This window comes from Bos mutus, chromosome 13 (genome assembly GCF_027580195.1).
Source record: "Bos mutus isolate GX-2022 chromosome 13, NWIPB_WYAK_1.1, whole genome shotgun sequence".
Lineage (NCBI taxonomy): Eukaryota > Metazoa > Chordata > Mammalia > Artiodactyla > Bovidae > Bos > Bos mutus.
This window is the reverse complement of record NC_091629.1, coordinates 15,943,295-15,970,360: the sequence shown is the minus strand read 5'-3', so window position 1 is coordinate 15,970,360 and position 27,066 is coordinate 15,943,295. Positions and strand designations below refer to the sequence as shown.

Below are 27,066 nucleotides of genomic sequence, written 5' to 3'. Positions count from 1 at the left end.
GTGGCTTGCCATTTCCTTCTCCAATGCATGAAAGTGAGAAGGGAAAGGAAAGTCGCTCAGTCCTGTCTGACTCTTCCCGACCCCATGGACTACAGCCCACCAGGCTCCTCCGTCCATGGGATTTTCCAGGCAAAAGTATTGGGAGTGGGGTGCCATCGCCTTCTCCATATCTAAGTGCTAATAAAAATTAAAAGCCAAAATAGCAACATAAAGATTTTAAGCCTTTGTGTATCATGAACCAAAACTGTGTGGAGGAGGGGGAAAAAAAGACCAATTTACTCGCAACACAAAGTCTTTTCTCTTCAAGTAAAAGACAGTTATGACTCATGGTCCATTTTAAGTGCGGGGGGGGGTACTTCAATCGTAAGGGTGCAGAAATTATTTTTTCATCAAAATTTTTATAAAAGTCACTGGACTGTGTGAAAGCGACTGTTTTTTAATTAGCTATCCCCCGATCAACTGGCATCAAGCCGTCTTTGATACAGAACTATCACCACCCAGAACCTTTCATTTCAAATTAATACAAACAGGGATGTTTAAAATGGATGTGTCCCTTTGGGCACAGAAACCTGCAGAGCTTATAACCAGGGAAGGCACTGAGGTTTCACCAAGTGGGACAGGTCCCCACCCACGCCTGTCTCACCTACTCTCACAGGCTCGGGTGTGTGCTAGACACGTCCGAGGCAGCAGGGGCTTTAAAGCCACCTCCACGGGGACAAGGACCTTCAAGGTACCTGTGGGCATCGAGGGGGGCAACACGGGGGAGACTGTGCATTAAGATTCACTGAAGGCTGAGCCCCGGCCGAAGGTGGCAGCGCAGTTCCCTAGGTCTGGAGACCGAAGGGACCCAGCAGCCTGGGAGGGGCCCGGCGCGCACGGGTCGGGCAGGCTGAGCGCCCCGCAATGCACGTGGGCTAGCCGTCAAGGACACCTGACTCAGCACTGCGAGGGGGTGCAGCCCCTGGGCCCCGCTGCCTTCAGCCCAGCCCGGGAGAAGCTGGAAAAGGGGCCGCTGCTCCAGGGCCCCCCCGCCCCTCTAGGGCCCCCCGAGGACGCCCACCTTCCAGCGCAGCGGCGGGCGCGCAGGGTAGCAGCGCGGCGAAGGCGGGCCCGGGCGCGGCGCGCGGGCGCTGGGGCGCGGGGCGCGAGGCGCACTCAGGCGGCAGCAGGACGCCAGCCCGCGCACCACGCGGGTACCGCGGCAGCTCGGCGGCCGGCGGCACGGCGCACAGGGCGGCTCAGGCGGGACCCGCGGCCGCTTGGGCAGCGGCTCCCCCGGCTCAGCGCCGCCGCGGCCGCACGCGTAGTCCCTGGTGGGCACCCAGGGGCCGTCGCTCCTGGCGGCATCGGCGGGGGGCTGCGGCTCGGGCCGCCGCACCTTCTCCGGGCCCGCCTTGCAGGGCGGTGCTTCGGGCGGCGTGCGGGCGGGACCGGGCCCCGAAACCCCGAGGCCGGGCGGTGGCAGCGGGCGCAGCGCCTTGAGGTTGCTGGGGGCTAAAGTGCTGTCGGCGCCCGCGGGCGGCGGGGGCGGCGGGCTCTGCTGGGCCCAGGCGCCGGGCGCGAGCCGCTTCGGCGGCGCAGGCTTGGCTGCGCCGGGGCGGCCGGCCGCGGTTTGGGCCTGAAGGCGCCGGGCAGCGGGGGCACGTCCTTGCCCAGCAGGGCCGGCGGGCAGCCCGTCCGCCGGCTGCGCAGCGCAGCCCTGCCCCGGCAGCTCTTGTGCGCGTCAGGGTGGTACTTGTGCTCCAGCCGCTGGTGCATGGTCAGCACCTCCGGGTAGAAGGTCTTGAAGGTGCAGAACGGGCAGGTGCTGCTGGCGGTCACGCTCCTGCCCAGAGGCGCCCCCGCGCCCCCGTGCGGGGCGAGGGACAGGTTCAGGGGCTTCTCCTGGCAGCCTGCGTCCGCCGCCCGCTTCTCCCGGGGCCCGAGCTGCGCGTGGCGGGCTGCCGTGGCCGCCTCTGTCCTGCACACCAGGGGGCTGGCCTGAGGGTCCGCGGGCGGCCTCTTCTTCAAGGCGTCCAAGTAAGCGGGGCCGGGGGCCTTGCTCAGCTTCTCGGCACCGTCGTCCACTGCATCCTTGCTGAAATCCTGAGTTTCCCTGTGCACTGGCGCGAGCACGGCGCCGCCCAGGACGCTCTGAGAGGCGGGGGCCATCCCCTTCAGTTGCTTTGCGGGTGGGCTGCCTTTAACATCTTTGGCACCGTCGAAACATCTTTTCAAATTTTTGGTTTGCGCACCGTCGGCGGTTAGCAGTGCATCTTCGGCCTCCGGGGGCCTCCCGTCGCTCTTGGCGTCTGCGGCAGCGTCCATCTGCTTGTCCCTGTGGTGTCTCTCCAGGTGATACCGCAAGGAGGTCTTCTGCGCTGCAGCATAATCACAGAATTCACATTTGTATGGCTTTTCACCTACAACGAGAAGGGTCACTTTACTACACACGCTCACGGAAAGCGTCAACACACGCAGAGAACAGTTCTTCCCTCTTCCCTTCTGGTCTGTGAATCTTCTCATCCAGAAGCTCTCAGGAGTTGTGGCTTTATCACTCTTTCTACCCCAAATATTTGAAAATGTGAACATGTGTCTTCCATTTAAAAATTTAAAAGCACACCTTAAAATGATCTAATTTAATCTTCATTACAGCCCTACACCAGTCAATATTATCCCACCTTTACAGCTAAGAAAATGAGAGCGCAGAAAAGTTAATCTGCCTATGGTCACACAGCCAGTGAGTGGAAGAGAAGCAAGTCCAAGTGCACAGGGCCTCCCAAACCACTGTTACCGCTGCTCCACAACCTCAAGAAAAGGTGACAGAATTCTCCGGGGGTCCAGTGGTTAGGGCTTCAAGCTCTCAGTGCCAACATCATGCTTTTAATCACCTGCCGCGGGAACTAAGATCCCCCAAGCCAGGCAGAGTGGCCAAAAAGTAATAGTAATAAACATAGGTGTAATAATAGTAATAAACAAAGATGATTAAATATTAATTTCATTCTAAATCATAAAAATTAATAAAGCTGTGACATTTAAAAATATTAGAGATTTTAATAAAATGAGAGTAAGGATAAAGGAATCAGACATTAAACAAGAGACCAACTTCACAAGAAAACAGTTGAAGTTACAATAACACTAAAGGAAGCAAAACAACAGCTACAAATCAACAGGCTACACGTATATTCTTAAGATGTCCCATGGATCTAGAAGAGTATCTGGACAACAACAAAAATCAGACACACAACTACATCACAATCCTCAGAGCTAATACATGCAGTAAACAAATGTAAGGAGTTCCTTACCTGTATGCGTTCTGAGATGAATATTGAGGTAATAATTTGAACGGAAAAACTTTCCACAATAACTACATTCTCTTGAGGATGTAAGATGCTTCATTTTCCCTCCATCATCATTTTTATCTTAAAACAGAAACAAAAATATTCACTTAAGAAGACAGTTCAAGGATGTGAACAGGGCAAGCTGACTTAAAGATTCTTGGTAGAACATTTTTGGAGAATCTAAAATACTTTTTATATTAGGTATTGGCTAAAAACAGCCAACTGCTGCTTTGAGGCTGTGTGCAGCATCAAAGCCGGTGTGCAACAGTTTTGTTTTCTGAGCACAGCAGAGCTCACTGTTGATGACTGCCTTCTTCATGGTTTCGGTCACAAGACCATTTAATAGACTGAAATGAACAGAGCGCTTTCTGCGCTCCCAGGCCTGAGACACACAGAATCTGGCAAACTTGAGCTGGACCTGCACACGGGCTGGAATAACCAGCTTCTTCAGAATAAGTAATTTAGAAAACCCAGCCAACACAAATGCCGGCTTCCCAACCAGCAGAAGGAAGACTAACTGGTTTAAGATTAAGCCCGTTACCACTAGAGGGCAGCAGGCACAACTTAATCTTTAAAAGTTTGGCCCTGGGCAAACACCTAGGAAAGTTCGTCAAAATTTAGCAAAGCAGATTTTGGAAAGCAGATCATATTATTTGTGCTCACATGGGCAACCTTGACGAATCACAATCTGTCCCCAAGGAACAGCGGGTTAGACTTTAAGCCCCTCTGTCCACAATCAGGACAATGGAGCAGACACAGGCCCCCTGAGGCGGGCACAGGCCCTGGTCACGCCCCGGCTTGTCCAGCAGGACCCCGAGCTCAGGGTGAACCTCCTGTCACCGCTGGTCACGTCACACCCACCAGTGTGGCTGAAGCAGAAGACGGGGCATTTGTAAATTCAGCATAACTCATCCTTTTGCCTGGAAACTGGAATTTCCAACGGAAGGGCCTCTGCCTGGCTCTGTCCACATTCCTAAGTCTAGATTTATAGACTTCACTGATTTTAAAAAGCAGCTTATAAGAAACCTTGGTGAGCTCCCAGGTACCATAAAGACGGGAGTAAAGAGAATTCCCCAATGGTCCAGTGGTCAGGACCCCACACTATCATGGCCCAGGGACCAGGTTCAATCCCTGATGGGGGAACTAAAATCCCACAAGCCTTGGGGCATGACTTAAAAACAAAAGAGACAGGACCATATAATTTCTGTCACCCCTGAACTTCCATGAAGACAGCATGATGCTGCTGCTGCTGCTAAGTCACTTTAGTCATGTCCGACTCTGTGCGACCCCATGGACCACAGCCCACCAGGCGCCTCCATCCATGGGATTTTCCAAGCAAGAGTACTGGAGTGGGTTGCCATTGCCTTCTCCAGAAGACAGTATAGCCACCTCCAAATACTGGAAGACAGGAGAGACAACCTTTGGTCTAAAAAGGTGTCAAGAGGACTTAAAAAATCAACTTACATGAATCACTATTATTAATCCAGTTTATAAAAGTTGAAAACAATAAATCATTTACTTCGCTTTTTGATCGTGAAAGTAAATCTAAAGAAAGCCAGGCTGGAAAAAAAAAAGGAAAGCCAGGCTGGCAGTAGATGACAGTAAGCTAAGTCTAGACCAGAAGGCCCATCACAGTGTGGGTTCAGGGGATCCAACCTCTCACAGAGCGCCCCGCTCTTCCTCTGACACTCACACCCAGCTCGCCAAGACTTCAGCTGAGCTTGCGTGTTACGGCAGTTTACTACTTCCAGCTGTGTCGGGATTTAGGGTGTGTTGCGTCACATCCAGAGTTACGAAATGCCTTTCCTCCAACACAAAGGACGTGAAATGTCCAGTCTACCAGGTTCCTGCTCCTCCAGCTTCACCCATGGTTCTGTTGTGCTGTCCTTTATAAAGGATTTTTTTTTTAATAAATAGGCAGCTAAAATCATCCTTGGGAGGTGGAAGATAAGGGTCGATGAACCAATTGTGTAAACAAGGAAATCAGGGCAAAGAAAGGTTAAGCAAGATATAACCAGACCCATCGCAAATCTTGGTGCTCCCAGCTATTACGGGCCATCCTAGCCGTCTGCCAACGGGGCCCAGGTTTTCCACTCGGTCCTGCCCACGCCACCTACGAGCAAATGCGACTGTCCGCTCACAGCTCTTGGGCATCGGGGCAGCTCTCTCACCACAAACAGCACAGCACTGCCACTGTTTCGAAGGAATCACTTAGAAGACTAGAAGGCTATGTTTAAAGTCATTTTTATGATGTCATTAAGACATCTAATGCATTTTCTAGATTTCTAAAACCTGAAGATTATAAGCATGCCAAGTGCTACGTTTCCTGTCTCCAAGGAAACTCAAAACACACTAAATATTTGCTATGAAAACTACCACCCTCACCCCCATCATGTGATCAGGACAGAAACTGGGCACCAGCTTGAGAGAAGACGTATTATCCGGTCACATTCCCCCTGGGTGTCATACAGGGGGCTCTTAAGAGACATCAACACGGCCAACTCACAACACAAGACGCCAGTGTATGTTTAAACCAAGACCATCTCTGTAAAGGATACTGTTTTTCTAAGACTAAGTCATGTTCTCATCATTCCCCGGCTGATTTGGCAGGGGTTTATCAGCTGAGCTCCAACAGCAGAATCCTCTAGTCAATAAAAGATTACTAAACGGAGAGAAAAGCTGTGTGAAGAGGGGCACGACCTGAAGCACAGGTGGGACGCTCTGCCGTGGACGGTGCCCCCTGGACCGGAGAGACCCACCAACAGGCCCTCCGCAACGGCCTCCGTTTCCTCTGCTGCTGCTGCTAAGTCACTTCAGTCGTGTCCGACTCTGTGCAACCCCATAGACAGCAGCCCACCAGGCTCCCCCATCCCTGGAATTCTCCAGGCAAAAACACTGGAGTGGGTTGCCATTTCCTTCTCCAATGCATGAAAGTGAAAAGTGAAAGTGAAGTCGCTCAGTCACGTCCGACTCCTAGCGACCCCATGGACTGCAGCCCACCAGCCCCCTCTGTCCATGGGATTTTCCAGGCAAGAGTACTGGAGTGGGGTGCCATCACCTTCCCCGCCGTTTCCTCAAAGTGCCATCAAAACACTAGAATTGTGACTGAGCAGATTAGATCTTTCAATTAGCTTTGATGTGTTCATTCTCTATACTTTACCAGGTGCTGGAGTGACTGAGTTAACAAGTACCTGCCCCCAGACGCACAGATTGGGGGCCAGGCAGCACCCAGGGGCCTCCCGGTCACACCCTTTCTCATGGACGGTCACTCCCATCCTGATCTCTGCCCGCAGATACACACGTGGAGTACGTGTGTGCGAGCTGGCTCTTGACAGAAAGGCAAGTGTACTGCCTTTCAGGGAACCCTGCTTTTACAGACTAGGACTGGGATGCTGGGATGTAAATGGAGGCCCCGTCTCTCCCCTTGCAGACATTGGGGGCCGCCCTGGGCCCGGGGGCATGCAGCAGCACCCCAGGCCTCTGCCCCGCTGTGACACAGCACATGAGCCAGGTGAGCTAACGTGGGGCTTCTGTTAGCAAAATATGACATCACGTCACTCTCAGAGCAGGAAGAAACCGCGACAGGCCTTTTAAGGCCACCCTACTGTTACAGAAAGGAGACGAAGGCCCTGAGAGCTTAGGGACTTTTACAACAGGGTGAGACCAGGAGCCAGCACCCAGACCCGCCCTCAGTGGGCCATGTCCTCCCTGCAGGACCAGGCGGGGGTCGGGGGTCGGGGGGCAGCTCACCCAGGTGCAGCCCGTCCGGGAGCCCGTCCTCGGAACCGTCTTCGGAGCCAGCTTCCCGGTCCAGGGCCCCGCTGTCCTCCAGGGCGGGCGGCAGCTCCGGGGAGCACGTCCTGGGCTGCCTGCCGTCCGCGGCGGCGGGGGGCGAGCCGGCGTCGGGCCTGCGCTCCTTCTTGTGCACGCGCGAGTGCAGCACCAGCTGGTGGTAGGTCCGGAAGGCTTTGCCACACTCGGCGCAGTGCGTCGGCTTGTCCTTACTACTGGCCAACTTGGGGTCCGCGTCCACAGAAGGCACTTCACCATGGGGGTGTCTGGACTTCTCCTTGTCTTGGGAGAGGCCGGGGCAACCGCTTTTACTTGTCCTGGGCTTTCCAGAACCTTCGGGCTGGCTCTTGCTACCGCTCCAGATCTCCCCCGGCTCCTCCTTGTCGGAGCATGACTCATCATTGTCGGTGCTGCCCTCCTGGCCCGGCTGCTGCTCCTTCACCTCTCGGCACACAGCCACCTTGCCCTTGGTGGCCAGCTGCCAGGCCTGGTAGGTGGTGAACGGGTCCAGCTGAGGTATCCACTTGGCCGGCTTCTTGGCGATCTCGGCGGGGGACGTGGGTCTCAGATTCAGGAACTGCAGCAGCTCCGCCCCCGGCGACAGCATGCCTTCCTGTGGGGCTTCGATCTGCGGGCCACGGGGCCCGGAAGCAGCTTCTTTGGTGTGCATCTTCCGGTGATCGATGAGACTTTCTTTATTTGGAAACAGAAAGCCGCAGACCATGCATATCTTATACGGCGAGGAGACGCCCTCGGCCGCGGGCTCCTGCACCACCTCGTTGATGGTCGCCGGGCTCTCCAGGCCGGGCTGCAGCCTGCTCTTCGCCCCCGACTTGCCCGTGTGCGTCCGCATGTGATTCTTCAGAAACCAGGGCTCCTTGAACCGCCGGCCGCACATGTGACACCCGTACGTGAACGAGTCCTTGTGTTTCTTCATGTGGATCTCGACGTCGAAAGCCACGCGGAACGTCTGCCCGCACACTTCACAGCTCAGCTCTTCGTTCTCCTTGCAGCTCTTGTCCTTGGGAGGCTCGCTGCGCACCTGGACTTTATCCAGAGGGCTGAGATACTCCGCCTCGACGCGCAGGACGGCAGGCTCACAGAGGGTGGGCCGGTGCTGCAGGAGGACGTGCTTGCTGAGGTCCTCGGAGCGCGTGAAGCTCTGACTGCAGAACATGCAGTCCAGGGGCATGCACCCCTCCATCTGGGTGATGCTCTTCTCCTGCGCCGCTCGGAAGGGGACCGCGGCGGCCCCTTTGATCGTCATGGCGTCATCAAGCTCCATTTGGGTGCCAAGGGAATTGCCGATCACTTCCGGTCCATCCATATACACCAAGAGGGATTGGGTTGGCATGTTTCCTGTCTCCTGAGGATTGTATATAAAATTAGAATCTGCTTGAGGAATCTCTGGAGTTGGAATAAGGCCACTTATAAAAGACTTGTCACTTACACACCCAGCAGCCCGAGGCTTCAAAACTAGAGCAAATATTTGTTGTAAAAATTCAAAAGAAAGTGTGTATTCCTCTACCGTCGTCTCTTCACAAGTCCAGGAAGCTCAGTCACAACGCCGATCGCTGGGTCTCTCTAGGACCAGGCACAGAGACTGCCCGGCGGTGGATGCAGAGCCGAGCCAGCACAAAGCATGAGTTGTCTTCACCGAGTGGCTGATCCAGCTGAGCAAGAAGTCACTTCCAGCAACCTGGAGACAAGGGACTTCCAAAACCTAGAGGAGAAAAAAAAAGGTGAGCTCCGTCAGAAAGGAGAGAAGGCGGGCCGATGACTCACTGGTCTTCCCCACGAAGCAGAGAAGGTCCCCGATTCAGTGGCTTTCCTTTTAGCTAGTATTACTGTGTACAGAGCATCCTGCTACGCATGCTCATTAATTAGACCATTAGCGTTTTATCCAATAAACCTTATCAAACCACAAGAAGTGCACAGTTAAACTGAAAACCTGGTGCTTCGATGATTTAAATCAAAAATGTCAAGTTTCAGAACAGAAATGATCAAATTCAGCTTAGTATGTTTTAACTGCCACTAAAGTGCATGATGTGTATCCTTACAATCTCTACGAGTCTACAGACTTGTAAAAAAAAAAAAGAACAACCATGAAAGCATCTGAGGCAAAACTTTAAAAGCCAGAGCTTCACATTTTCTTATAGACAAATACACAAGAAACGCAAATGCTTAAAAGCACACTGCGATTACACATACCCTAATCACCAACATCACTGAAAAACAGGAACCTCTCCTAAAATCCCCACTCAAGAAACCCATTTTGGAACAGTTTCTCATCCTAGCCACGCAGAACCTTAATATATTTTGAACCACTGGACACTGTGCCCCTCATTCCACTGCCCAAACCCGTTTGCTTTTAACAACCTTCTGCCTTCAGTGGGCACCAGGGTAGGACTTCCTTGCCCAGACTACAAATAAGGAAATACAGACACAAAGCTACTCTGTGAATGCACACATTTTAAGTAAGATCCTCAACACGGCTGGTTCAACATGGCCTAGGCTTCCATCAGAAAACAGACTTTCTCATTTCTAATTCACGTATGCATTGGCCAGGTGCAAAATGGATGACCTGATTGAACTGCAGGCTCTGAGCTGGAAGCGAATTTTCACACTTGCAGAAGGATTAACCTGTGAAGCCAACACCCTCCACCTTCAAGGTGAGCACAGGAACTGTTTTTACACAGTCCCAGCTACTTTAACTGAAGTCAGTCAAGTCCACCCAAGAAAACACAAAGACATGCAAGCCGCTCCCACCAGAGTCAACAGTTAACAGACACACACACACACACACCTCTCCTTTCCTTCTCTCCACTTCCTCAAAGAGCAGGAGCAGTGGGCTCAGAACAGGAGGAAACATTTCTTCCCCTTCTTCACACCCAGAAAAAGAAAATCCTCCTACTCCCTGTTATCTTTTAGTTAGGAGTAAACTAGATCTTTAACGTTAAGGTTTTCTACCCAAGCCTGCAGATCAAAGTTTAGGGTAAAGAAAGAATGGACTGAAGTGTTTTATCTTTAGTTTCTTAGCCTTTTGTTGCAGTCACAATGGAGGAGAAACATGCAGACTGGGCTGCCAGCTGCTGGGCAGCACAGAGCACTCCAGAGGCCCGAGTTCCAGTCCTGGCTGAGTTACAGCCTTGAAGCTGTCACCACCACATACCCCATCTTCCTCCGTCTACTCAATGCAGGTGGTTAAATTACAGGACCACTTGCAGAGTTCAAAATATCCATGTCCTGGGGTTAGACACACTTCATGGGTAGACGTAACTCTGTGATCACGCTGATCAAGATGTGAGATGATACTTGGATTTGTTGAGTGATTCTTCAGGTTTCCGTGTAGTCATTTACTCATTCAGCAAATATTTACTGAACGTGAGTGTCCCAGGTAATACTGTAACTGAAGAAAGTCATAGCACACACTCTGGAAAAGCAGCTCTCAAACCCTGACGACACTTTTCACTGGCCGACAGCTGAGTGAGAAGTGAGAGAGGTGACTCCATGAGCAGTACGCACAGCTACAGGAATTCATCTCCATTTGAATAAAGCCTGCCCTTTATTTAAGACCCTTTCTACTTTTTGGGTGCCAAAGTACCCCTCTTATAAAATGAAAAGAGTGGCAATAGGAAAGGGTTTTGGGGTGTTTTTTTTTAATGTCCCAATTTGACAAAAATCAAAGTCCTGCATGTCAGACCTCAACTTTTTTTTTAAATCTGACAATAATCTGACATTTGTCAGCTTTGGGGAACTCCACTTTTCTGTAAATAATCTCTCCCCAAAGACACCAATCCTAAACTCCCAACAACTCTGGATGGAAGACAGCGATGTGGGTGCACTTCCCTCACGGGGTAACGGCATATACTGGAAATTCCTGTCTTCTGACAATTTAGTTTCAACTTTTATCTTTGAAATGTTCAAATATCTGGGTTAAGTAAGTCGTCATCAGCTTCCAACACAAGTCCCAAAGGAGTGGTACAGGAGGACGCTGGAAAAAAGTCTTCAGAGAAAGAAGGGCTTCGGTTTTGCCCGAGAGGGTGAACAGGATGGGGCGGGAAGCTGGGGGATGGACGTCCCAGGCCGGGGGTCTTCTGGTGGCAAAACTTCCAGCCAAGGGACAGAGCCTGACAGTCACTAGCTGCGCCCAACTGCCCGCGGCCCAGGGTCACAGCAGTCCTTTCTGTCCTCTCAGAAGGCACCGTGCCTCCAGCCCCCAGGGGCAGACCTCCTGCCTGCTGGCTCACTGCTGCCCCCCAGTGCCCAGAAAGGGCCACAGGGTCAGCCTCTCAGGAAACGGGCTCAGCAGGACAGGTGTGCAGAAGGACTGTGCCGGTCTCTGGCCACTCACCAACCGTAACGGACTTGACACTAAGATTAACTTGAATGTTCATCAAGCCTTCTACATGGCTGTCTGTGGCTGCCACCTAATGACCATTTTCTACATTGTTAAGAGGATAATAAAAAGCGAATCGTATATAATCGTACCATAAAGTTGACGAGTAGAAGCAAAACTGCATCACTTGGACTTATAACCACTTTTCTCACTGACCTGCCAAGCCTAAAATGCAAGGCCTCCCAGGGCCATCTCTCACAGCAAACGCTGTCAACTCCTTTCCATTTTACTTACTTATTTACTTTTGCCTAAGTCGTGCGGCGGCAGCACGTGGGACCTTAGCTCCCTGACCAGGGACGGAACCTGGGCCCCCGCCTCAGGAGTGCGGGGTCTTAAGCCCTGGACCCCCAGGAAGTCCCTGCCCTCAACTCTTGACAGACACTCGATGCAGACAAAACACTTCCTTAAACTATAAACCAGTAACTTCCAAGACTAGACTGCTCACCAAAAAACAAAAATCTTTATATAGAGTGCCCGTACTCCCAAAGACCTGAATAACAACTTATGAAAAACAGACATTCTAACCTCCCTCCTGCTCATGGTGACAGAGCCCCAGCCCACCTGAGGGAAGTGTGAGCGCACAGACTCCCAGAATCCAACAGTAACCGATGGGGCTGAAGAGACCTGTCTGTCTCAACAAAGAACAGGAGATGGTGCAGGGGGAGACGTCATGAACCAACAGGCTCACTCTAAACGCTAGTTTGCAGAAGAGGTAGCCTTCTGAACACGCTAAGCTGAGCGAAAGGTGCTCAGCAAAAAAGTTTTCCAGTATCTAAATTTTTTTTAACTTTTCCTCAGGTTAAACGACAGCACTCAACTGTCAGCCATTTACTCCTCAGGCACCTGAAGCAACAGGTTATTCAGTATAACTTTCTACTTGGAGAGAAAACTAACCAAGTTATATTGTGATCACTTCAGTAGATACTTTTTTTTTTAATTTACCACAACACAAGCTTTGAAAAGAAAGAACCATACTGCTGTAACCACCTAAAATAAAATGCAAGTCTGGTGTTCTTTAAGCCATTTATTTTTTTAAAAAGCAGATACTCATCTGTGAGTAAAGTTACTATGAATTCTGCCAATGCCTACAGACCTGGAAATTAGCAACTACTACCCACTCTGTAACGCTCAATGAGAAGCACATACTTTGTGCTTACGCACATACTCATAGAAATTACAGGTGAATGCCACCCTGCTGACCAAGTGACTTGGAAATACCGTTCTTTATGTACAGTTGTTCTCAAACCAGTGACCTCAAAGACAGCACACCCCAACTGAACAGGTTATCTGACATGGAAAATCTAGCATGGTGTGCAGCAATCAAGTATTCAAAGTCCTCAAAACCTGTTAAAAACACATAAAAATTCTATTTATAGCCAAGTAATTTGCAGTATTACAGCAAGTCATCCAAGCTACTAAGGTATCTAAATAGATGTTGAAACATTCAGTCTAAACAAACTGCTAGTCTCTGGCCGATTCATTTGTATCCTTTAAACTTCAAAATTATCTCCAAGATCTGGTTAGGAAACTGACAATTTTTCCAGGATTTTCCTTGTCTATTTGACACACACTATTTTTTCCTTAGTCTGACAAGTGAAGAGAACTCTTCATAGCAACCTACAGTGGTGATAAAACCCACCGACTAAATCCTTCAACACTATTTCAAGGAAATCACCAAGGTCACACCCACTGAGCAGATGGTCAACCTGACTTTCCTAATATAGCTGTGGAAGGATGTTTAAAAGTTAAAGAGAAAGATTAAAATATTCAGCTTATATTCAACACCACAACCTATTCGAAAGTGAATGATTATTTAAAGGCAGAGCCTGAGAAGCTGTGACAAGACAGTCTCACTGTTGAAATTCAGTGTAGGTGCTCAGTTCTACATGGGAGACCAAGATAGGATAGAAATATAATCCTGCTAGCACATTTGCAGGTTATGATGACGAACTCAGCCTGATTCCTCCTAAATCAATTAAGATCAATAAAGGATCTTACTATAAACTTAAAAGCACCACGTATTAGCTTTAGTTTCAGTAATATCAACATTAACAGATACTGTGGCCTGTAAACTGGCTTTTAAAAATTCCATCTTGATGTGAAAGAGAACTGTAAGGGAAATTAATTTTTTTATTTTTAATTAAGCAAGAAGCATTGCTATCAGTGAGTTTCTATTATTACCACTTAACCAGTATTACCTTAAGTATTTAGAAAAGATTTTGAAGAGGACTAAAGATAATTTCAACAACAACAACAAAAAAAAGTGTATTTTTAACTATACAGAGAAAATGCTGCACACACAGATAACTGTGTATATAAATATATATATATTTGTATTTCTGTATGTACATGTATACACACATAAACAAATCACCATAACCATTATATTACCCATTACCCCCTACACACACCTCTTTTTCCACAGAGCCAAGTGATGAGTGTTCTTAATTACACCCAATTTAACCCAACTTCAGATTATATATAAACAAGGGCAATGCCTTTTAAGGCACAAGACCTTTCTTTAGCCACATTTAAATATTCCCCTCCCTATCTGTTGAGTAAATACTAAAGCTGTACGTCTGGCTCTTTCAAATCACCTATTTGCTTTCAAAAAGAAGAAGAAAAAAAGTCTACCTTCATTCAGTTAATATAATCACTGCTCAGTAGACTTACACACTGAACTGAACTTATCCGCCGACCTAAAAAACACAAAAATACTTCTTCTGGTGTAACTGAACAGTTCTGAGGTTATCCTGATTTGTTACAGGCAGGAAATACAGCAAGAAACAAGCGTTTCTCCTAAATGCTGACTGGGGAACAAAACATACCTGGACTCTCCCTCTCCAGCCCATAGACCCGTATGCTAAACTGAGGCTCCCTGACCCTGGCAGCGAGAGAGAGCACGGCCGGCTCTCTGGGAGCCCCCGAGACCCTGGCAGCTGACTGCAGGCCTGCTCTCCTGCAGAAGCAGGGGACCCTGCAGGCCAAAGGCCACAGGATTAAACTCCTTCTCTCGTACACAACTTATTCAGCTGTCTTTTCGGGTTTGGTAATTTTATTTCTCAACTTTATCATAAAATTACCAAACTGGCCCCAGATTTCCAGTAACTCAGTTATGCTGTGACCCTGGGCAGGAAGTAATGAGGCTGTTCAGAACAGCCCGCCAACAACGCTCTAACTTTCTAAGGGGTTCTGATGGGCGTTCCGGTGTAAAGGAGGGGTGCGTTGTGGCACCTGGCCGGCAGGGGTGCCCCTCCGTGTGTTGGGAAGATTTCTGTAAGAATTGAGCTTACTCACCATGAGCTGCAGATTTTAGGAAAGGATGGTTCTCTACCCACCCCCCCACAGCCCTCCCACTTCCTCAAAGTCAGATTTCTATCTGCCCTCACGGCCTCCATTCCAAATCCTCCGCCCTACATACCACTGCAAATTTGCCTAACTATAGGAAAAAGCTGGAGCAAAGAATCCACATCACCTTCCTCCCCAAAGTCACCATTCCACCAGCATGTCGGAAGGGTTAACACTGCCCCCTCAAAGTCAGGCTCTTCAGCTGTAAGGCTCAAGCTTCCCTCCCCCAAATTTAAGAAATTTCCTGCAGTCTTTGTGCAACTCATCCTTTCTTCCACGTGCATTTAAGCCAGTCAGCACCCCTCCCCCAAAGACCTGGAGAGGAGGCGGCGAATCAGGACCCTTCCACGGCCACCACTTCCATTTACATGCTGTAACCAAACCCTTCACTAGTTAGAATATTTAATATGATTGGGATTCCTTCAATTCCACTTCAGTGGCTGTTCTGTAAATATCTTCCAGGCTGTTTTTTTTCATTTTGTAACACATCTCAGTAATTTGAAAACTACTCAGTGTATTCCACATGAAGTCATTTAACTTAAAGTCTCCTTACATTTATTTTATTCTAGTGGAACAAATACTCATCAGTTGATAACACTGTCTCCTGTGTTTCACTCTTGCTGTGTAATTCTTAGCCTGAAAATACACAGCCATTGTTCAGTTCTTTGACAGCACCTTTCCAATTCATCTATTAAACACACCACTACACAATTAAGCTAAAATAAGAAATTAGAAACGAACAATTTAAAACACAGGCAGTAGTGGCATCTGTGAGCTGGAACAATCTGAGTTTTTTTTTTAACCAAATGGAAACAAAGCTTCATGTAGAACAAAAAAAAAAAAAAAAAAAAAAAAGGTCCAATCCTTTACAGTCCTAAGAAAAGGCCTTTTTTTTTTAAGTAGTAGATTTTAAGCAGTCAAGAGTCATTAAAACTACTCGAAAGTTCTTTCCAACCAATATCATGTCTGGAACAACTGTGAGAAGAGAATATAATTTTACAAAGTGGGAAAACAGCACATCTTTTGGGACCCCCGAGGCTCTAATCAAGCACAGCAGAATTAAGAGTGCTCCAGGGTTGGGCAGGCAACCCTGCTGTGGCAAAAACAGGCCATTTCATCATAAATGTTGTTAAAAGACAGAGAAGTGATTAGCATTTATCTGGAATGAGGAGACAGAGGGACCCTGGCCTTGCCAGGCCATTATATTCCTTAATTATTTCATCACTTTGTAAGTGACTTGATGACTGAGTTCTATTTTCAGATTTCCTCTGAAAAGGACCACTGGGCTTTTATTAAAACAGGCCAAAAATGGAGGATTAGGAAGAGAACTCTGACCAGCCTCTGCTTAAACCTTTACTGGCAAAAGCTAACCCTAACCCTCCGTCTTCCTCCCTTACCTGGGAGGCGGGGGATCAAGCTGTTATCTAAATCAATTCTTCAGGGTGACCGGGGCAATATTTTCTGCAAGCTTTATCTGAATGGTGTTATCAGTTCCTTTTTTTGATTAAGAAGTGAAAGGGAATAATATGAACCCAAGTACTAAACCTAGGTCTCACAAATTAAAAAAAAAACCAGCAAAGGTCAAACAGCAGTGTTTGATGGTGTTGTGAAGAGAAAAGCACTGAGGTTGGACATGAAAGAAAAAAGTATGTGTCCTTTACCTAGAAAAGCCATGCTCTCCCCCACTTCCTCCTGCAGCACGCAAATGAACGTGCAGTTCTAAAGGAGCAGCCTCCCCCTTCTCACCAAATAATTAAAATTCCAGACAATGAAATTATAAACCCTCTTCTACCAAACAAGCCAAAAAATGGTCAATCTGGCTTGTAACTAACAACCACTGCATTTTTAAATAAGTCACTGCCTCTTGATTTCAATACTTACATAACTGATTCAAAATGGCAGCAATTTGGGGTGGGGGTCGACTTCCACTAAAACACCAGGATTAAACACAAACACACACACACACATCACTACAGTCTTTAGAATATGAAACAAAACACTATTTAAAATAAATAGGACTTCTCAGAAAAAGTCATCTACCATTAAGGACACACCTTAAGAAGTCCTTAGCACACATTAACTAAGCAGGCACAAACTAGGGGTTTGACTGTTATATTTTTCAGACAAAAAGCAATTAGGTTACCACTCTGCTCATGTCACTAGGGCTCTAAAGGCTTTATGGAAAACCTAGGTCTATTACTCATTCTCAAAGTATTACCAAATTCATTATTTTAAATCTTATTTGATTTCAATCAATCAAGGCAGTCCATCAGTCCCAGGAGGGGGAAAAAGTACAGTACGGAACATTTTAAACGTACTTCTTGACACATACAAAAGAGAAGGTGAAAGGCTTCCTTCCAGACCCCTACCTAGTGGCCAGGCCCGGCGGGCAGCTGCTGTCCCCCTGCCTTTTCTTTTGTTGAGCTTAATCTCATGTCAACTCATTCAACCAACTCAAAAGCGATGAAGACATTAATTGAATCAACCTGAACTAAATCAGACCTAGGGTTCTTAAAACATACAGCTTAATGTTTCCAAACGATCTAGAAAACTAGGAAACCAGCTAGCTTGCACGGGGCTCAGTAACACAGGCCCCCAGACCTGCCAAAGGATCACTGGACCCGCCATGTCTTCAATACACGTTAAGGAATGTTCAAGCTCAACACTCCAAGGCCTATAGGCTGATCCAGAAAGATAAATTGAGGCTCAAGGAATTTCAAAGGAGAACCAGCGCACCAAAGCCTCACACTCTGAAGTGACGATTCTTTTCTTGGAAAACACAACAAAAAGAGAAGAAAAGTTTACACTGCTCCAAGTGTGAACAGACTTGGGGGCCCAGAAGTGGCCAGTGATGGCCTTTTCCTGCTCCTGTTAATAAGCCTTGCTCGAAAACTTCCCCTCCCCAGCCCCGGCCCACCCCACCCCCACCCACCCGCCCAAGAATGCGGCTTCCCGTCCTCGGTGGCCCTACCCTGAATCCTAAAACGTGGGTTTCAACCCCGGACCTGGACATCTATCCCGACCCCGGGGCGCCGGTCCCGGCCTGTGCACCCCGCAGGCCAGGTCTGGCCCCCTCCGAGCAAGACCGCCCGGGCCGCCCCAAATCCAGCAGCCTCCCGGAGACCCCAGCAGCGCCCTCCTCTCTGGCCCCCTGCCCACCCCCTGGGGCTCGCCTTTTGGGGCCAAATCAAGAGTGAAGAGGGCTCTACATCTGAAACTGAGCGGTTTCGCCACTCAGCGCCTCCTGGCAGAAACTTCCCTTTTAAAAAAAAGAAAGAAACACTTTTAGGCTAACATTTCAATCCCTCCTGCCCTTTAGAGTTCCTACTTCTGCTTCCAGCTGGCTTTTCGCGTCCCACTAGAATTGAGTGATACAATCTTAAAACGTTTAAGGGTTACTTTTTTTAAGCTGCTTTTTTTTTAATCTCTTAAAATTAAAAAGGGAAAAAAAAAAAAAAACCGTATCACACACATCCAGGAAACGCGGCCCGGTGCACCGCCTGCTCTGGGATGGGCAAAAGCCGGGACTCCCGGAGACGGGTCTGGGGGCCCCCGGGGGCTGGCCGGGGTGCGCGCCCGGGTCTGCGGCGCGGCCAAGCCCCTCCCTCGGCCCGGTAGACGCGCCCTCCGCCGGCCCGTGCGCTCGGTCCCGGCCATTGTCTGCGGGGGACGCCTGTTAGGACGCACTGTTTTGCCCGTTTCCAACTTGCGCCGGCCCCTCCCGGGCCATCGCCGGGGACCCCGCGCCGGCCCGCCTCCCCCCGCCCGCCCGCCCGCCCCCCACGGCCAGGCCAGCCACCGTGGGGACCCGCCGGGCGGAGCCACCCAACTTTTCAGAGGAGCCCCCGCCCAGCCCCCCGCAGGGCCCCGGGCTCGCCCGCGACCCCGGCCGTGCTGAGGTCCCCCGGAGTGAGCGCGACGTCCACACCGCCGGTGCACACCCGGGGCTCCCCGGCACCGCGCCGGTGGGATCGCGCGCAGCCGGGCGGGGAGGGGGCGCCCGAGAGGGGCGGGGTGGAAGGCAGGGGTAGGGGGCGGGCTCGGGGGCGCGGCGCCCCTCTACCTGCGGCGGCCGGGGTCCGCGGGAGCAGGGGCGGGGAGGCCGGGGCGGGGGCCACGGCGAGCCCCCCCTCGGCCTTTTGTGCCGGTACCTCCGGGCCCCGCGCCCGCACGGGGCCCCTCGCCGGGCCAGAGCCCGCGGGCGAGACCGCCTGGGGACCCCGCACCGGGGAGCCCCCCCCACCGAAGGCGGCGGCCCCCACCCCAGCCCACCCCCGCCCGGAGAATTTGGGGGCCGGGCTCACCTCGGGCGCGGGGCTAAGGTGAGCGGGGCGGGGGTGCTCACGGGGGGCCGAGGCACGGGCGCCCCCTACTCGTCCGCGCGGGGACAGTGCAGGCGCGGGGGTCCCCAGGGCCGCAGGGCCGCGGCGCGTCCGGCGCACGGGGACTGTTGGGTCAGAAAGTGCTCGCGGAGCAGCTGTTGCGCCCGCCCTCGGCCCCGCGGCTCCGCTACGCCCCGCCCCGCCCCGCCGGCCGCCGGTCCCGCCCACAAGCCCGCCCCCGGGCCACGTGACGCGCGCGGCGCGCCCCCGCCCGCCCCGGACGTGGGCGCGGGCGCGCGCCCGCGGACCCCGCGCCGCCGGCGCACGCGCGCGCCCTTGCCCGCCCCGCCCCCCTCCGCTCCCGCCATCCGGCCTCACGCGGCCCGCGCGCCGGCGGTTCAGTGACAGGTACGCGGGGCGGGGGCCGCTAGGGCCGCGCGCAGGCGCAGTGCCGCCGCCCCGCCCCCGCAAGGTGTGCCCGGACGCCGGGTCAGCGGCGCTGCCCCCGGCCAGGACGGGCCTTGACGCCCATCGGGGGGGTCAGGAGGCAGCTGTGCACGTTTTGTTCAGGTCTTCCTCAGGCATGAGAAAGGTCCATGAGATGAGATGATTAAATGTCTCTCAAATGTGCATCTGCACACAACTTTCTTTTAACTGTCACTGTTTTTCTGAAAGGGCTGAGCTTGCGCTGGTCCAACTTGAAATTTCTAAACTTGGCCTAGGTTCCAAGAATCATCTTGGCTTTGATAGAAATCCACATGGGTGAAATCAGACTTAAAGCTGGCGACCAAAAGCAAAATAAGCCTTCTCCCTCCCCTTAACTGAAAGCGTTTCCCAACTATTCTTTTTATTTGTTCACACACACGCACAAAGGTTATGATTCCGAAGGCCAGGGATATTCCCCCCCAGTTTACGTAAATCCCAAGGAGGAACCACAGAAGCAGTAATCACATTCACCAAGTTCTCTGCCTCAAGATGCAAACGAATGCAAAAGTAAAAGCTATGCAAGTCCCCACAAACGAATAGCTAAGTGTGTTTTTTTATTGGCCTTCAATGTATCCAAAATGGAAAAACTTAAAACGTATCAAGAAAGGCCCTTCAAGTATATATTTAATAAGTCAGTACCCCAAAAAGCCCTACCTAAATGCTCCGCTGGTGAGCAGTGCAATCCTTAATAAAATAGGAAATGGAATTTGAGAGACAGTTTCTTAGCAAAGGGGACAAATTTGCCCAAGTGTGATGTTTTGCTGTCATTTTATATATAACTACTAACCCCACATATGGTCTGGTTAGTCTTTTTTTAAAAGGAAGTGAACCAATTACTTTCTCATTCTTCGTTAATTAGCAGTGCCAGAAGTAGTCTTAAGCCAGAACTTTTTTTCGCTCAAGTACACTGATATTGATCACTTCATCACTTCCAGTACTAGAGTTCCTTTTCTCAGGAAAGATGAATATCATTCTTAAAAAATTTTTTAAAGTCTTGATAGTCACGTCCCAAAACACAGTCCAAAGACACACTCTTCCTAAACCAGAACCTTCATTTAACTTATCAAAACAAATGACTCTGGGCAGAACTACAAAACAAAGAAACAATGAGCAAGTGAAACCAAATTGAGTCCTCACCGAAGTGTAGCCTCACTCTACATGTTAATGGATAACCTTTGAACTCCGAAACCTTGAATGCTGTAAACACAATAGCACTGAGAGTTAAAACTCCTAGTGTCAAATGCAGCAAAAAGAAAAGTCCAAACTTTTCAGGAGGAATAGGGAAACGATCAAAATGTTGGACAAATCATCGTTTCACTAAGAACAATGAGGCTCTCGGCTCTCAGACCTTGTTGCTACTGAATTATTTTCTGAGCAAAAAAAAAAAAATGGTGCTTTTTCCTATTCCCTCACAGAGCTGCTACTTTGTGAGCCTAATAGCATCATATGGTTTGTTAGTTACTGGTTTGTTAGTTACATCATATGGTTGTTACTCTCCCCTCCCCACACTCCGGCCTGGCCAAAACAACAACAAAAAACCTTATTATGCTGTGGCTTTTAAATTGAAAGATAATTGTATTAACTAAACTGTCCGCTAAGAGTTTTATAGGCGATCCTTATGTTTGAGCAAAGAATTACAAAGAACCTTGTTCCTGGAGACGTGCCAACAAAACTGGGAAGTCGTTGCAAAATTCTGCCAGTGTCTGAGAGCTGGGTTGCAAACACGTACTGTGTTTTTAAATGGACAACAGAGTGAGCTGAATGCGCCGTAAGGGCGTCTCGTGAGCCACATTCGTCCCTTATAGAAGGCGGAGACCCACACTTCAGATTTCCTTGGAAAGCATGTATGGTTAAAACAATTAAGAATGAAAACTCCAGAAGCAACAGGAGGACACTGGGAACACTCGGTTTTGTAGTAAAGCTAAGAACTCATTATTATCTTATGAAATGAAAATCGAAAATCGAGCGTTGGCTCCATATACTTAGCTCCGCCCACGCGTAATCCTGTTTTGCCATCACCACCCCCCAGCTAGACTCTCTCTAAACGAGTCAGGTGCTGCAGAGACGCAGGCGACACAAACAATGGAGCCAGAAATGTCCCTTCCAATGTGAGCTGATGCTCCTGCTCACGCGTTATTCGGGGAGAGAGGGAAGACCCCACTTCACCCCTTCTTAATGCCACACACATCAGCTACACCTCATTTTTCACAATTATCCAAGCAGACCAGCCCTCCTTAAGATCTATTTCCCAATGTATGCTTATAAAATCGCACCATTATCTCTGATCTAATCCTCGTGATAGGAGCCCTCTGCCTTTAGCTAACTTCTGATTTTCTCTCCAGCTCCTCCTGCCTGCCACCGCATTCTCAGCTTTCTAACAAAACAAAACCAAACCCCTTCTGATTTGCTATGTTTAACATCCATTGGAATCACCATTTGAGTTAGCCTTAATGAGAAGAAGAGAATGCCAGTACTATCTTACTTTCGCAAGTATTTGTTTTACTGTGGAACTATTATAGAGAAGCGATTTGGAAACTGTATGTAAATCCAGGGGCTGAAACGGTGCCAAGACAGACTTAAAAGAATTCAGTGTTCAGAGCAGGAAAACCTGAAAAACTGCAATGAGGAGTTAGCAGGAAAAGAAAATGAAAAAGTTAGGCAAACCCTTGCCAGCTCTGCAAACTACAAGCGACATTTGAGAAGGAAGCCGGGGCAGCTCTTTTAACAAGACTGAAGCCCTAAAGGAAGCAGGGATCACCAACCACTCCAGGGAACACGAAACTTCTCTTTTCTATGAAGTTTCTTGATCCCCTGAAGTCATCTCACAATTCTAAATGCTGTGTAAAACCTCACAGCAGTACATGATAGAAAACAAATAGCAGACATTACCTTTGAGAAGGGTAGACAGGGTCTGGAACCAGGGGGGGCCTCTTTCTCCCTGAGTTGGCCCCGTCCACCTGACTCGGAACAATGCTGGAAGAGATGTGATTGCTGGTTTTTATAAGCAAACCAAAAAAGGGAGGAGCCACGAATAAGGCTCAATATAAATAGAGGTTAGATGCAATCCCGACTTGACTAACCAATCATGACTGGTAACTTGACTGAGGACCCTCCCCCACCCTACAAGCACAACTTATCCACAGCCCCCTCCACTATCCTGCACGATTGGTCCATGGAGGTCTCCACTCAAAGTGTCAATTAAACTTTCTTGACAAATTACACGGGTCACAAATAAAACAAACTAGAGGATATAGCAAAAAAAAAGAAACACTCAGATACAGACAAGGAGCTGGTGGTTATCAGTGCGGGACGGGGAGGGGCAGGGGAGAGGGGGAGGGGCAAGACGGGGGAGGAAGATGAGGGCTGCAAAGTACTCCACCGGGAAGTAAACAAGGTACAAGCATGTAGTGTACAAGCCAGAGGACAGGGCCGGCATTCTCCACCCACCATAAACGGGCTTAAAAGCTTTGAGTCACTTTGTATGCCTGAAACATACAATACGGTACATCAGCCATACCTCAAATATAGGTATTGACATATATATATAAACAGGTACGAGGGATGTAGTATGCACCACGATTGATCTAATTAACACGACTGATACAATTAACATGACTGATGTAGTTAATGTTATCTATGAAAGCAAAACAGTAAATCCTGAGTACTGGTCACAAGAGAAAATCTGCCTGTGTGTGTGTGTCCGTATGAGATGATGGGTGTTCACTAAACTTACTATGATCACTTCATGATCGTTTTCTAAGTCAACCATTACACTATACACCTTAACCTTACACAATGCTGTGCGTTGAATATATCACAATAAAACTAGAAGAAAAATAAATTACATGGGTCACATAACATTTGGAGCACCTCTTTAAAGCTTGTCCTCATCGAATATTCTAGATGGGGACCCATGGGGTGAGGAGGGGGTGCCAATAGGAGAGGAAGGTAACTGGCATGTCCTGAAATCCAGTTTTCATCATCATCTCAAAACAGGGAACCATCTTCTATCTGCCCACTTATGCCAAAATCTAGAAATCAAACTGTGGTATTTCATCTCCATCCCCCCTACACACACACCCCGCCTTTATCCATCAGCAGGGCCTGTAGCTTCCACCTTAATATATCTCAAACCTGCCCACGGACCTTCATCTCCAACACAAGGCTGCCCCACAGCACCGAGAGCGCTCACTCCTGCCAGTACACCATGGTGTCTGCAAACTTCTTCCTTTCTAGGTTTGCCTTAATATGTTCTCCACCCATAGCCCAAGAGGTCTTTTTACAGTGTAAATCAGATGGTGTCACCACCCTGCTTAACAGCTTCCTACTGCCTCAGGAAAAAAGAACAAGCTCCAGGGCCTACCTGCCAGCCCCGCCGATCTGGGCCCTGCCTGACTCTCCAGCCTCAAGTCTTGGCAAGCCCGTCACTCAGAGCTCTAAGCTTCAGCCTTCTCTCTGACCCAGAGTCTCCAGCCCTGTGGTTCCCTTCGCCTAGTTCTCTCTAACGAGCTTTTCAAAAAATCAGCTTCTGTTCCTCCTGAGAGGTTTAAACTCTCTCTGGGCAGGGAGCTGTGGCAAGATGTTGGAATGTCTTCTCTCCAGTAATCCAATCTTGGGCTCAAAATATTCCTGTTTCAACCTCTAGACAGTTGGATTAATCCTAGAATACTATTTCATCGCCATGGGTTTCCATTCCTGATCCATAAAATGGTGTGACGGAGGGAGAGAGGGGGAAGTAAATCTTAAAAAAAAAATTTTTTTTTAAATTGAAGTATAGTTAAGGAATTCCCTGGCAGTCCAGTGCTTAGGAGCCAGAGCTTTCACTACAGTGGCCCAGGGTTCAATCCCTGGTTGGGGAACTAAGACCCTCCCCCAAAAAAGTATAATTAATTTACAATGCTATGTTAGTTTCAGGCGTATAGAGCACAGTGATGCAACATTTTTATAGGTTATGTGTGTCTGTATGTGTCTGTTCAGTCACTCAGTCACGTCCACTCCATTTAAAGTTTTGTGATTTTGGCTAGATTCTTGTAGAAGTAGACCCTTCTCATCACAAGGAAAAAATATTTGTAACTATGTGAAATGGTACGTGTTAATTAAACTTACTGTGGTCATCATTTCTAAAATATGTACATATATCAAATTACTATATTGTACAATTTAGGCTTATACAATGCTATAATGGTAATCATTTGGGCTTCCTGGGTGGTTCAGTGGTTAAAAAAAACACCTTCCTGCCAATACAAGAGGCGCAGGTTTGACCCCTGGGTCAGGAGGATCCTCTGGAGAAGGAAAGGCGTCCCACTCCAGTATTCTTGCCCGGAGAATTCCATGGACAGAGGAGCCTGGAGAGCTAAGGTCCATGGGGTCGCAAAGCGTCAGACACAGCTGTGTGCCTGAGCACAAAATAAAACCAGAAGAACTATATAATAATATCATCATTTATACAAATATTTCTGTTCATATGAGACTTGAGAGAGTTGAGACTCTGCATGAAGCTTGTAAGCCCAAAGTCTGGCGGCCTGGCACTATCGCGGGCACCGGAGCCCGAGCTCACAGTAAGCAAAGCAGACGGAGCTCTTGCCCCTTTGGAGCTTGCTTTCTAGAGGGAGGCAGACAACACAGGCTCCGTGGAGACGGAAAGAGCTTGCTGTTTTTTGGACTGGGGCTCCTTGAGGAGCAGACCCCGCCAGGAAAGCTTTCTAAGATGAGGCGCAGAAGGTGAAAAGGCTCAGGGCGGAGGACGGGCTCCCTGGGGAGGCCACTGCAAGGGGCCCAGCGAGTGAGAACAGGGAAGCAAGGAAATAATGAGACAGAGGCAAGGACTGGCTTCTGTGGGGTTTTTTGGTGGCACTGGGTAGCATGGAGGACCTTAGTTCCTGGACCAGGGATCGAACTCGTGCCCCCTGCAGTGGAGATGCAGAGCCCTAACCACTGGACCACCAGGGAAGCTGCAAGGCCTGGTTTTTGGACCTGGTAGCAAGAGATCAAAGATGGTCAATTCTCTGGGCTTGCTTTACTTTATCTCATCTGCAGTCCCTGACAGAGTCAACCCCTTCCTCCAAATACCTTCTCCTCTGATTCAGGACACAGCCTGTCCTCCTGATTTCCACCAGTCCTCACTGGCGGCTCCTTCTCCATGCCCTCGCTAGCTCTGTTCCCCTGACTCCAGATTCTGAAGTGTTCCAGGATCCAACACAGGAGCCTGGTCTTTTTCCTAGTCATTCTCCAAGTATTTCATCCTGTCCAATGGCTCAAAATACCATCTACAAGGTGCCTAAATTTGTATATTTCCCACCCAGACTTCTCCCCTCAAACCCCAAAATATATTTCCAGCTGTCTACTCCAGCTCCATTTAGATGTCCAGGAATTATTTCTGGATTTCAACTCTCAGACCTTCTCCCACAATCCCCCACCACTAACGTATCCATAAGACCATAGAATCGTATGAGGCTCTCCGGGAAGGGAATGCAGATGGAGAAGAAAGGTCCCGTAGTGAGATGGGTCAGCCGCTGACACTGACACTGGATCACGAATCCCTGTCAGGTGCCCCCCAGCTCAAATCGATGCCCTCATACTCACCATTATAGCAATTATTCCTTCCTCGCCCCTTCCTACTAGAGCCTAAACTCCATAAAAATACATGACACTGTGATTTGTTCTCTGCTGACATCTAAGTCTCAGTATGATGTCTGTCTACAGCAGCAATCAATAAATGCATTCCAGACAAATGAATATAGAAATAAAATTAATGTACAGAACTCACATGATTCAAAGAGATGACTCACTGGAAAAGACCCTGATGATAGGAAAGATTCAGGGCAGGAGGAGAAGGGGACGACAGAAGATGAAATGGTTGGATGGCATCACCTACTCAATGGACATGAGTTTGAACAAACTCCAGGAGACAGTGAAAAACAGGAGAGCCTGGCATGCTGCAGTGCATGGGGTCGCAAAGAGTGAGACAGGACGCAGCAACCGAACAGCAGAACTCAGCTGCAGTAAGATCCAGCCAAAAGGGACCTGAAATTTGAGTGTTTAGGCCACTCACAGGGGTCTGGGCTGTTTCCTCATATGTACAAGGGGGCTTCTAATCTCTATTCATCCTGCCTAGCTCGATGGTTGGGTTGCCCTCCATCATACCAGAGAGAATCTATAACAGCAAAGGATTGCTACCATAACTCTTATCTTGACTGCTCAGTATCAGCTCGGCAGGGGGCTCCGCTTTTGTGTGGACTCGACTCTGAATATTCTTGGAACTCAGCCCCCTTGATGACCTTTTGTTGTTCAGTCGCTAAGTCCTGTCCTACTCTTTGCGACCCCATGGACTGTGGCACCAGGCTCCTCTGGCCTCCACTATCTCCCGGAGTTTGCTTAAACTCATGTCCATTTGACCTGA

The 27,066-nt window shown here is 49.3% G+C and overlaps 1 protein-coding gene across 1 annotated transcript; it reads right to left on the bottom strand.

Moving 5' to 3' along the window:
- Positions 1 to 1,156: 1,156 nt before the first annotated feature.
- On the bottom strand, positions 1,157 to 22,674 carry ZNF217 (zinc finger protein 217; the record flags this gene model as incomplete). The annotated part of the gene is given in 5 exon segments (XM_070382152.1): positions 1,157 to 1,531; positions 1,534 to 2,402; positions 3,285 to 3,401; positions 7,071 to 8,835; positions 22,557 to 22,674. Coding segments are annotated over 4 exon segments (2,757 nt in total), but the record flags the coding sequence as incomplete, so codon positions are not given.
- Between the last annotated feature and the right edge of the window lie 4,392 nt (positions 22,675 to 27,066).